Raw genomic sequence first — 12,679 nt, 5'->3', positions numbered from 1 at the left:
TGTTACCTGTTGTTGACCGTGCTTCTCGGTTACCTTTTCTACCATTCTTATCATTTGCAACCCGTATTCATCTGCCACCTACTCTGAGAACATTTGTGACGTATGCACACTGCTGTTAGTGAGCCCACAGGAGGCACACGGCTTATTAAGAATACCAGAGAAGCAGAGGCAAATACCTCCAGGCCAAACAACCAGCATGTCAAACACGTCGCACACATAATCACAATTATCCAGGAACGTTTAGAGCTTCACGGCTCTGTCTACATCCTAACATTGCACACAATCTATTTTTAATAATGTTATATACATTCGTGTGTGGTTTTGTGCCTTTTTATTCATACCCATATGATTGTATGTCCATGCACATGCAAGCGGACACATAATCCCCTTCATGTTCATTTATGCCTTCATGAAAAATCACCTTCCATTTCCCTGCTGGGGGATTACTTCAAAGCCGCCAAGCAGGATGAATAACATGTAACAATATCTCGTATTTGTCCATGTGAAATAGGACAAGATACTCTGTCTTCGCTTCTCTGCTGGTTCCATTTCCTCAGTCTGATTAATAGGTTTTTGATTGCAGCTACAGCCCCGAGCCCGAGAACACAGAGCTCCATGGCTGCTCACTATTATAGCCTCCTAAGTTACACAGAGAACGCATAAAAGTGACGGTTATGTTAAGCTGCTCTGTCATTTTGACTGACAGCTGTAGCCTTAACTCTCCCTTTAAATGCTGCTTAAGTGTTTTATGTAGTGACCTGTGCATGCAAAAGCAGTAAAGAGACAGCAGCTGCGGTGTTACAGCTCAGCGGAGGACTGACAATAGAAGTACCTTGGGGGTTGTCCAAGAAGAAGTGGCGAAAGGAAAGGGGGGGAAAGTACTTTCTTTAAAACTATGCCACGATTCCTCGATAATTGTAGTGTAGGAAATGTGATATGTCCAGTACACTTAGCAAATTAAATTCATGCACGGGACACTGGAGGCTGCAGGTTGTTCCACAGGTAATTATTTTCAGCCTGGACGATGTGCAGGTTTGCTTGGCCGGTGGACAAAATTGTGTTTTCTTTGTTCAGCCAATATCATGTTTCTCAGTCTTCTCATTAGCTCCTGATGAATTTCTGATATGAAGTCCAAACATGTAAATGCATCTCTCTGGGAGCTGTGGGGAAGTGGATAGTTTTAGATCATACTGTCAGAGTAAAATGAAAAATCTGCTAACTTTAGGGAGCTGAATGCTTTTTCAGCCCTGGACAGTTTAAGGATTAGTATTGTAGCGCTGTTGCAAATTTAGGATAAACATGATTACTTTTTTGCAGAATGAACAGTAATAAAGGGAAAAGCAGTGATTTGTAAACTTATAGATTGACATACACAACTGTGCATAAGCTGCAAAAACTCAAACAAGTACAACTGCATCTTGTGTTACTTTAAGACAATGTAGCACACATATTTTTAGATTAATGTTTTGGTCTTTTTATTGTAATTAAGCAGCAACCTTTGTGTTCACTCTGTTTCAGCCTACGCTAGACTACTTTACAGATCAGGCCAGACTGACTTTTTGCTCTTTCTGACACTTATTCACCTCTTTCAGCATCTCTCAGAAACCTTAGAGTACCGAGACTCATGGCTGCTTGATGACAGACAGAATCAGTGTAGTCGGTAACACTTGTGCTGTATAACACACAGGAATGAATGAATAATGAAATATTAACTGACTCCATGTGTCCTTTAAGCCATTTTTATCACAGAAATGGATCAAGTTTAAGGACAAGCCAAAAACATCAACTTTGTGAGGATACACTGACTAATGTAGGAGCCAAAGGGGCTAAAAAGAAATAAAGGGGGGGGAAAAAACAAACAAGGGGGCTAAATGTAGAAAGGGATCATGTGTCAGTGTCTTTGTCAAGGATTAAACATGTGGCCGGGGCTGAAGCACGGGGCATATTGTTTGTGTTGTGGTTTTCAGTTTTGGTGACAAAATAAACTGCAGGAGCTTTCGATTGTGAGAAAAAGTGTATCTGGTTATGTGTATCTGCCCTGGTATTTAATGTGTGTCTATGTACAGTTGCAACACAGTAACAGTTAGCTGGACAAATGAGTCTATATACAAGTTTGTAGTTCAATGACTCCAACATACGCAGAGTTGAGAAACTACAATAAAAGGAACAAAATACACACTGATCTCTTTAACAGGTCAGACAAAAGCTAAAACTTTGGTGACTTATCTTTATCACATTTTGTGAGAGTGAGTCACAAATCTCTTTGACCCATCAAAAAAAACCTGCTTAAAGAGAAAAAGAATTAAGCCACATTTCTTCAATTTACAAAACTGTGACCTCATGAAACCATATATCATCACTCTCGACTTCAAAAAAGCAGAACCGGCAGCGTTACCCTGAACGCTAATGGGTCCCTGAGCCGTTTCTCCGCTCCTCCTGGGGAACATCACACAAGCAGCTGAGGGATTTTTGTTCTCGCGGCCGGACACCACCAGGTGTCAAACTCTATGGATCCACCACCAAGTTGCTCCACACCAGCTGTGGCTCATGTGCCCTGTTCTGGCATAAATTCACAGCTGAAACTATAAAAACTAGCACAACTGACATTTACTTCAACCATTTAATGTCAAGTGAGCATTTCTTTTGTTATTCTAGTGGAAAAAAACATATCTACTCTATCTCAGCAATGCAAAACCCATTCTATTGTTACTTAATAATAGGAAAGTCATGTCTGGTGTCTTGGCGACAGTTACATTTTTTTTTTTTTTTTTTTTTTTGCACTGCAAGAAACAGTATCTTGAATCATGTTTTGTTTGTTGCGAAAAAGAAAAATGTAAGTAGTTTTGTTCATGACAGCATTGTGACGCACATAGAATTTTGTGCGGTTCCCAAACTATTTTGGATGATGATATAAATGATAAATATCGACACTGATTGTTTACGATTTGAAGCAAGAAAACAGAGAGAATTAATTAGCAGAGGCAGGGAGGAAACTCTTTACAACGTGGAGAAGTGGAAGGAACAAACATGAGGATTATGCTTAGAAAAAAATAGTGAAATTGTGCAATTTTATTTGAGTGGATCTTTTATTAGTTTGGATAAAATGAAGCAGAAAACTTCTCTTTTTGCGCTTTTAGAAGATCTTACCAGTGGTAATAAAGCCATTGTCCAGACCATTGTCTCCCCATTGATTCAACATCTATTGCTAAAGACTTTGTCGACAGCCCATTGAGGTGGTCCATATGGTGGTAAGGAGGCACCGGGCTCGTGACTTTCTGGAGGACGTAGAGAAAACCAGACAAAAGGCTGAGCCAGCAGGCCCTCAGCCTCACACAGCCTCAATGGGGGCACTGGCAGATTCCCTACTGGGGCTAGCTGCCTGTACGTTCTCAAACCAGTCTGATCTATGGAAACTGGCAACCCCACCATAATACGTTCAGCCATCCATACTTCAGCCCCCCTGCACCACATGGTCTCTTTTTAAAGGTGAATAATGGTAGAGGAATGTTTAACAATCTAGTGGCATGTGACAGACTTGCATTTTTCCTACTTATCATCAACAGCATACAGACCCTTTTTAAATGAGTATGTGTAAACATTTGTTCGGTAAGTGCTATACTGATGAGACTAGAGAAATTTAGACATTGTGCAATCTGAACGGATCAGGAGATTTGGCACAGTAGGCGAGGAATAAACAGTGTGTATGTATGTGAAGTAGGGATAAATATGTAAACTGTATTTAGACATTTATGAGACGTGACATTCTCAAGGATTCAAAAAAAACAAAAAAACTCTGGAGGACACCTGCTATCCCTTCACGACTTTAGAGAAAAACCTTAACTCTTCCATCTTACCTTATTCTTTGACAGTACAGTAAGATACGACTCACGAAGAGAGCAGATGGACCCCTAGAGTGAGACCTCCCAAACCAGACAGATGGGCTACAGAAGACTATGCTGCAACTCAAAGTTACTGGATGCTGGACAGGTGTGAATAACGCATAGCAGGTAGACATGTGTGTGCAATATATACAAACCACTATCGACCATTATAGCCATCAGAGGTAGAGCGCGACGTTTACCAATTGGAAGGTCAGGACAGACTGGAGCAAATCGAAGTATCCTTGGGCAACATCCTGATCATCCTGTGAGTGTAAGCGTGTGAATTTTAGACAAGTTTCATTTTTAGAAAACGTACCCTAATAAGGGTTTCTATAAACATTTGCATATGCTGAGAAAAAAAGAAACGTTTCATTTCGGGAAAACACAGCCAGACAACTTGTTAATGTAAAAAAAACCCCCGAAACAATTGGGCAGATGTTCTGCCAAATCTGCTTATGTAACCACACTATTATAGTCCATTCACCTCTGGCCAAGAAAGTAAATCTTGCTTACTGTTGCATGTCGCAATACTTGAATGTGCTTTGACTTCTCTCCCGTGACATGTCACAGGTTGCCCCCCACTGACAGCCTGAACTATGCGGATAAACCGAGTAGATGTGAGAGCATGTGTGTGTACTTGTGTTTGAGACAAATGACTTCCATTTGCATGCTTGCGCAAACCCCGCTGCACACGTTTGCTGTTTGTGCAGGCTCACAGGAAAGTGCAGTGAAGTGAGCATAACCTGTAGATTGTAGCGACATGTCAGGCATCCTGTGTGAGAACAAGCAAGGTTGATGAGGTGAGCACTTTGATGTAACTCTTCACTCCAAGCTGAGAGGACACTTACTGAAATATCAGGGCGTTCGTGCTGCGCTCTTTACTTTTTGCCTACTCTGTCTTTCTAACACGCACGCTTGGAGTTAGCCTTTGTGGCCTGTGAGAGAAGTCAATATGTCCTTTCAGCTGTCAGCTAATTTTACCCTCCGAGCGTCTCCTCCCGTGCGTCTGGTATCCATGGCTTTATTCATCACGAGATCCAAAACACAGACAGCCTGCAACAAATCTAACAAAAATGTCTCAGACAGACGCAAAATTATGAACAAACAGGTTTACAAAAAGGGTAAGTATTGGTTATGTCAGGACTTTATTGTCACAAACACTTTGGTCATAAAGCAGATCTTGCCCACACAACAGAGGAATTGTCCTTTTTACTTACGATACCGGGTAGAGAGTTAAAACAAGCGCAAAACAATGTTATTCTCCTTGAACAACCGTCTTCTATTCCTCGCTCATTTTCATGATAAAGTGTGCTGTCAGCAGGTGGTTTGCTTTCCCACAGTTGGTGTGATGAGAGGATATGTCTGCAATAACTGAAAAAAGAAAGAATAGAAAATACAAAACCAACCACTTAGTCACATTATTCATGTTGCTCTGAGATTCTGAAAAAAATGTCTCAAAACACAACCTCAGTCTGTGTAAATATAAGCTTTGGTTGTCTGCAGTTTCTATTTACTTAGTGGAATTGCATTGAGTTCAGTTGTGTGTATTTAACTTAAACAACCTAAAAAGGTAATTATGGTGTTAACGCATTAGTATAAGGTATCATTTGATGAACATGTGAATAGGAATAAATTTCTCAGATCTAGGCATATACACCCACACACTCTCCAAAAGGCCAAAAGTGTTGTTTGCTCTTTCTACACCACATTTTTTACTTTTTGGAAACATTAGTGTGTACTCACGCAAATTCTTCCCACTTTTACTTAAGTAGGGTCAGTAAAGTCCCTGCGATGGCCAGTTATAACATGAAAAACCAAGAAGCATGAAAAATGCATGCACAAAAAAATGTTTCTCTTTCTTTTCAGCAGCAGCTTCAAGGATAGTGCAGAAGAAATCGTGCCAATTGCTTGAAGGTACACTGGATCCTTGCCGTATTTTTTAGGAAATAAATAAACAGCTACCAATCAGCTTACTGCCAAGTCTTCTTTCATGTAAAAAAAAAACAAAAAACCCACACACAAAAAAGAACACTTTCATTAAACACTTTCGTCAGAGGCATGTGCACACTTGCGCGCCTGGGGGTCTACCGTGCGTTAATAGGCTGTATCCGAAAATCCTACTAAAGACAGGAAATAATAAAACGGTCCTACAAAATAAAAGCATGAAAAATTGTTATTATATTATTATTATTATTATATCATTAACACAGATCTATTAAAAATGACGGCTTATCTATGACGTGTTTTTTCTGAAAGTGATTTTTGTTACAATTTGATGCCTTATTACTTCATAAATATCCGTTAAAGTAAAGCATCTACTTTTACTTGATGACCGGAAACACCATTTTTTTAATGGTAGCTTGACGCAGTGGTGCCTAATTTAACACTCCGCCGGTGCCTCGTCTGTCAGAACTCCTCTGGACTTTACTCTGAGCGGTTTCGGAACTCTTTGGCAGTAACGCAAAATGGATGTGAAAATACTGGCGGTCGTGGCTGTACTCATGGTGATGATGTATGCACCTCCAGCGCAAGGTATGGATTTATTTTCGGTGTTGCTGTTTTATGTTGCTTCAGATTTTGTTTAGACTATTGCAGCTGTGATGCGTATTGGAGGGAAGTATCAGCAACATATTTGCTTATACGCTGTCCACCTGTTGACTTGTCTTGTCTGTAGTGCATTCATTCATCCATTCATCCATCATTTCTTCCGCTTATCCAGACACCAGGGACAGGCTCCAGTCGAGCTGCGACCCTGGATGTCTATAGTATTTCTATAAATAATCATCCCGATAGAGTTCTGTAACTCTGTCGGGGTCCACTACGTCCGCAGTTCTTATTAAATACTTTTTTTGTTACTAATTATTTTACATTAAATACAGTTACTGTAAATCAATGTGTATGTATAATAAATTAGTTGCCAAAAATCTGAGCACGAAATCAGATGAGAAATTCCAATTGCGTGCACTCGGAGTGCAAATACTGTGGAAAGAAAGTCGGGAAAAACGTAAATTGGACCTGAGAATTTAAATTTTTATTTAAATTTTTTTAAAATTGCATAAATCTCTCATGCATTTTTTTCCTTGAAGAAGGGAGAGTGCATTTTTCGCCGTGCGTAAAGCACGGCAGGCTGCACATGTGGCTCTTGCCGTATAGGAATTTCCCCGCTGGATCAGTGATCAGTGTGTGTTTGTCCTTCCCTTTGTTTTCTTTTAATTAGCCACAAATGAAGCCAAACCTCAGCTAGCCTACGTGGCGACATCAATCACCCAACTTGAAGGTGTTGCGCTCTTTTGTCATGGTAATCAGGTGTAAAAATAATTAGCGTAGTTTAATCCATTGGGGCAGGTTTCACCATCTGTGACTTACAGTCGGCCAGTGTCGCTTTAAAACAATTTACTGACAAGTAAAACAACTGTGTATAAACGGTATTTGCGCTAAAACTAACTTCTATCGGCGTGACTGTTTTATCTATTTCCAACGCCGCTTTTAGACGTAACGAAAAGGGGGGAAAAAAAATTCTCTTTATTTTTCCACATTAATCAACTGTGACCATCTCGGTGTAGGAACCTGAAAGCTGAGGCTCCAATGGAAACTGCGCACATCCATCACGCAGGGACCACACAGTACACGCTGATGTTTGAAAGAGCTTAGTGTTTGTGGGTGTAAAACCCCCGCTAATAATGTACTCAGTCTCTGTGTTTGCTGTGTGGGATGAGCAGAAACTGGATTTTGTAAAGCTTAAATATGGAATTTTCATCTGTCAGTGTCATTTGTTAGTCCCATTTGGCAGTGTTGACTGTAGGCTTCTTGTCAAGGAAAGAGATAAACAAGTAGAATGGAGGGATAAAAATCAAAAGCTTTAAATCCAAAAGACTCTGTATAGTTCAGTGCAGGGGGCATTTTATTTATTTGTTCATAATCAGAAGAGGGCTTGTGCATGCTTACTTTGTGCTTTGATAGTCTAAAGACTATATATTTATATATTTGCTTGCTGTATCATTTTTATCTTATTTGCTGGTGGAATTTGTGATATTGTATTATGTGTATGTCATTTCATACAGGAAAGATATTTAATTTAATCTAATCTGAATTATTGCTTTGTTTAAATTTTGCTTTACTTTAAAATAGTTTTCTATACTCAACTTCTCTTTTGCTTTCTCAGCAAAGCCCATCAGCCTGGTGGAGAGATGCTACTGCCGTTCAACAGTCAACACCGTCCCACGAAGCTACATCCGAGAACTTAGGTTCATCCACACACCCAACTGCCCCTTCCAAGTGATGTGAGTATTGTTTTTGACTTCTCCAGGCAGCACGTTTTCTGTCTGGACCATATAAACGTTCGACAGGTTTCCTCCTTGTTCGGACATTTCTCACCATCAATCTCTGCAGGGTGACAAGCCAGAGAAAGGAATCATGCATGAATGTGTACATACACGCCCCTCAGTCACTCGCTCACTCATTCACAGACAACAAGTCGTTTTTTTGCAACTGGCCCACTGACGCATCCACAGGAAGTGGTCCGTTTGAGTATGAGCGAATGTGAAAAGGTGGTGGAAATTGGACGCAGTTTGGTTTTTTAACCGGGAAGCAATAATTGTGGGTTTTGTAACTGGCTTTGCTTCTCATTTGCTTGTCACGCAGTGTTTTCTCTTCATACTGTTCATGCAACCTTTAGTTCAGATCGCATTTGTCGCCACAGCTTGTGCAGTGCAAATTTATACATGAAAGTGTGTGTGGCAACATGGACGAAAAAGGGTCAGTTGCATTAGAACTTCAGAAGTATGGAAAAATAAAATTATCTTACAAGTTTACATAAAGAGACATAAAAACATATTTGAAGCTCCTTAAAACAAGATCTGTTGCCAAATGAGGCATGGTCCCCCACATGGAGACATATGATATGGTTGTAGCCCATTCTTTAAATAACCACAGGACTATCATGGCTTTAGAAAGTAGCCTGCACAATGCAACATATTCTAATTTGACCTAACACTAAAGTACCTTAAGGGTCACTATCTTATCAATATTAATGCATATTAATTTCTGTAGCAGTATCACTTACAAATTAAGCCACTACTGTTAAGCGGTATCAAACTAGCAAGTCAGTGTTAATTCAGTCAGTTGATAACAGTGTGTTAAGATACCCACTGTTAATGATTATGCATAATTCAAGCTTTCATCCTCATCTTATCCTTTCTCTAATCAGTGCCAAGCTGAAGTCAAACAAGGAGGTGTGCATGAACCCAGAGATCCGGTGGCTGCAGCAGTACCTGAAGAACGCTCTCAACAAGTAAGTATCAGCAAATCCAGCAGATTTTAATCATGGGGTCATGTTTTTTCTGCAATACACAATCCCGTCTGGCTTTAACAAATCTGTTGGCACAAGTGGGATATACTCACTTACACTCTATAGAAATTTAAAGCAAAGAATCTACAAATCCAAAGGCGCAAATGCGCATTTGGATGTTTACCAATAGGCTATTGTGGGAGTAAAAGCTCTCAATTGCCCAATTTATATTGAAACCCAAAGTCAAAACATGCTGGTACATGACCAAGTGGGAGTAGAGACTGTTTCCACTTTCACATACAAAGTGTGGGTGCACTTAATCTGTTCTTAAGTGCTATTACAGGTTTGTTCCTGGTCATCACGGTTCATACTGGAACACAGTCTAGCAAATGCAGTTTAATATATTTACACTATGCACGGCACACTTGCATATTGTTTAGAGTTTAGGACATTTAGTGCATTAAAAGTTACATCGGAGAGTAAAGATAAAGATAACGTTCTAAATTTGTAAAAAAAATAATGTAATATGATGGGATTTATGGTCACCTTATGCAACTCTGAATTGCACAATCAAGTTAAATTCATACCGAGACTGGTGGCGTTAAAAGTCACTGTCTCCTTCCTGCCCTGAGGAAGCAGACGCTTTTCTGAAAGATGTTGGTACAACGAAGTTTATAGAAGGGATCGAGTTGCCATGTCTGTTATTTAAAGAACGAAACAAACCCTGCACTGTGCGATGGAGGCGGATAAAAGAGTTTTTGGAATGTCACATGTGGATTCCCGTCTTTTCATGTAAAGAAAACTAAACGCACTTCGGTATTTAATCCAGCTTGTGACATACACACTCAATACACACTGACAGATCCGCCCACAGTCTAGCAGTCAGACGGCCTGTCTCAAGGATGACTGTGGAGCCCTCGGGTTGATGAGGCGTGAACAGCCCTCTGCATAACAAAATAGCGCATGTAGAGTGCATGTTGCTTGTTTACAATCAGTCAGATCTAATGTGTTTCCACTTACACATGCAGTCATAGAGGAGGAGGCATAAACCTGCTTGTAATGTGTAGAAATGCACACGATTATAAGCCATGCGTTATTTTTGTAAACTAAATGATGATTGCCTTTTTGTATCTGACGAGTGTGGCAGATATAATTAAAGAACCCACTCGAGTTCCAAGTGTTTATACTGTTAATATCCTGCTTATCCTTTGGCATCATCGCCCTGAGACTGCTTCACGTCAGTGCTCTGCAAAATTACATCTTCAGACATAACATTTTCAGAATGGCCCACTAATTGACCGGCCAACTGAAAGTGAATGCAGAAATCAAATTACATTTATTATTGCTAAGATGGTTAGCTCATGATTACAAGTCAAAAACATTTCGGCTTTCTAAACACGCAGCAGCTGTTTTTACTTGATAACCTGGAACTGAAATCAGCCGTGAGTTGTGCCACTGGACTAAATGCTCATTAATTTCCACTTTTGGTGTTTACTACTCACAAGTTACCGTGCATTCATCTATTGTTGTGTTTTGACACTCTATTATATAGAGTGTCAAATATATAGACCATGTGAACAGTCAGCACCAAAAAGCCGTATGATTCTGACGTTGTAGTTCCCGTGTCTACTTTGTTCTCATGACAAATGTGCTTTTCCTTTCCAGGATCAAGAAAACCAAACAGGGCAACTAAAAAGCCTGCAGAAATCCTCCCGAGCCACCGCTGAGGATTTGGACGACATCATCGCAGATATGTAACATGATACCAGATCATGTGTTAAGTTGTAGAGCACTTACTCTAGCTGACACGCTGCAGCCTTTTGCATGGATCAACTTCAAAGTCTTCACCATGAACACCATGTTCCTAGCACTGCTGCATCCTTCACCACTTCATTTCACCACTTATAGATATAACGAAATATTAGTGCAAAGTGCCATTATATCTGTGAGTGCATACTTTCCTAACCATAGTGTAAATACTATTTTGTTAATGGACTTTAAAAGTAAAGAGCTATTTTTGGAGATTTTTCCATTGGCTTCTCCGTTATTTAGGAAAAAAGCAAAGACCCCACCCGGCAGGAAGGGGCTTAAAGAGGGATGACGTGGTTTAGCTAGAAGGTTTCCTCCATATCAAACTTTACTGAGCATCCCATTTGTGAGGAGCACAGTTTTGTGGTCTGTGGATCAGTTTATTCTGATCATGTCAGATTTCAGATTACACAAATTGATGTATAGGTTCTCCTCTAAAATAAATAATCAGTTTAAGTTAATTGGCACCAAGGAATTTAAGTGAATGCCAGCTGCCCCCCGACTGAAAACCCCTATAAAAATAGCAATTACAATTGTTTTGTGATGGAAATTAATGCAGAAAGAGCTGCAGCATTTCCTACAGCTGTTCTGTGGCTGATTATGCGGCCGCGTCTTATTTCTTTTTTTTATGTTGTTCTTTGTAAAAGCTAAACATCTGGTTTCCAAACAGTGTTTTAATGAGCAGCCAATAAGACGAGATTTACCAGAATCATAAAATTGTGTCAGTTACCAAGAAATTGTGACACTGATCAAAATAGCCTTTCAATGTGAATGCCACTTCCAAACATGGGTGCGCAAAAAATGTAATTAAAATAGTAATAAAAACAATTGGTAACACAGACGGCTGCAGTAGAACAAATACTACCATTACTGGCAATTAATTTATGTATATAGATGTGATTACCTACAACTGTCATGCAGATAGAAATGCACTTTATACCTGATGTATTCATGTTTTAGCAAAAAAATGTATTATTACTAACTTTAAACACTACATTCTGTATTTTTGTTTTTTTTAATGGTTTATCATCATGTTTCTACTCTTTTGTGATCATTGAATGTGTAACTGAATTTAACTGGTTTGATTTTTTTCCACCCTTTTACTCATTTAAATCTCCTCTTCCTATGTAAAATTTATCTCATACAAATGTTTTATTTTTGTACTCTTTTATGCATTTATATTAAATCCAAACATTTAAATGAAGGAACTGTACTCTCGCAACTGAGCCATCCAGTGTTGTTTTTTTTTAATTTTTTTTTATTATCAAACATGTATACATCTGGTCAGTAAAAAGGAAATCTTTAAAATACTATGGGTGTTTGATTCCTGTACGTCACAAGCCTCATTGCCACTGATGCACACATACACACTTTCCATTCGAGTGACTCTTATAATCATTAAATTGAATGTAAAGCAAGCTCTGCCAGGGCCGACACACAGCTGCTGCAGTCCTACAGTACCAGCAGGTCAGAGGCTAAATGTAAGGCTTTGATGAGAGAACATGTGTTTGGCTTTACTCGCGAGGGTAAATGAAAGGCAAGGACAATGATCCTGCCAGCTATTTAACTATTAACTCAACAAGCGACTATTAGGAAAGCATTAGTGCTAAAAAGGGTGAACTTTTAACTTCCCACATGGGGCCTTCTTTAAGGCTGAGCGAGGTAGTATATCTAATGTGAGTGTTGTGCTAATAGAAACAGG

General features: G+C 39.5%; 1 protein-coding gene across 1 annotated transcript; it reads left to right on the top strand.

Moving 5' to 3' along the window:
- Window positions 1-6,255: 6,255 nt before the first annotated feature.
- Window positions 6,256-12,288, top strand: cxcl12a (chemokine (C-X-C motif) ligand 12a (stromal cell-derived factor 1)). The gene is made up of 4 exons (XM_003441120.5): window positions 6,256-6,413; window positions 8,044-8,161; window positions 9,088-9,171; window positions 10,834-12,288. Exons 1-4 carry the CDS (start codon window positions 6,347-6,349, stop codon window positions 10,859-10,861), a joined length of 297 nt encoding a protein of 98 aa, XP_003441168.1. The 5' UTR covers window positions 6,256-6,346; the 3' UTR covers window positions 10,862-12,288.
- The last annotated feature ends 391 nt before the right edge of the window (window positions 12,289-12,679 follow it).

This window comes from Oreochromis niloticus, linkage group LG13, assembly GCF_001858045.2.
Source record: "Oreochromis niloticus isolate F11D_XX linkage group LG13, O_niloticus_UMD_NMBU, whole genome shotgun sequence".
NCBI classification, from domain to species: domain Eukaryota; kingdom Metazoa; phylum Chordata; class Actinopteri; order Cichliformes; family Cichlidae; genus Oreochromis; species Oreochromis niloticus.
This window is presented reverse-complemented; position numbering and strand designations above follow the sequence as displayed.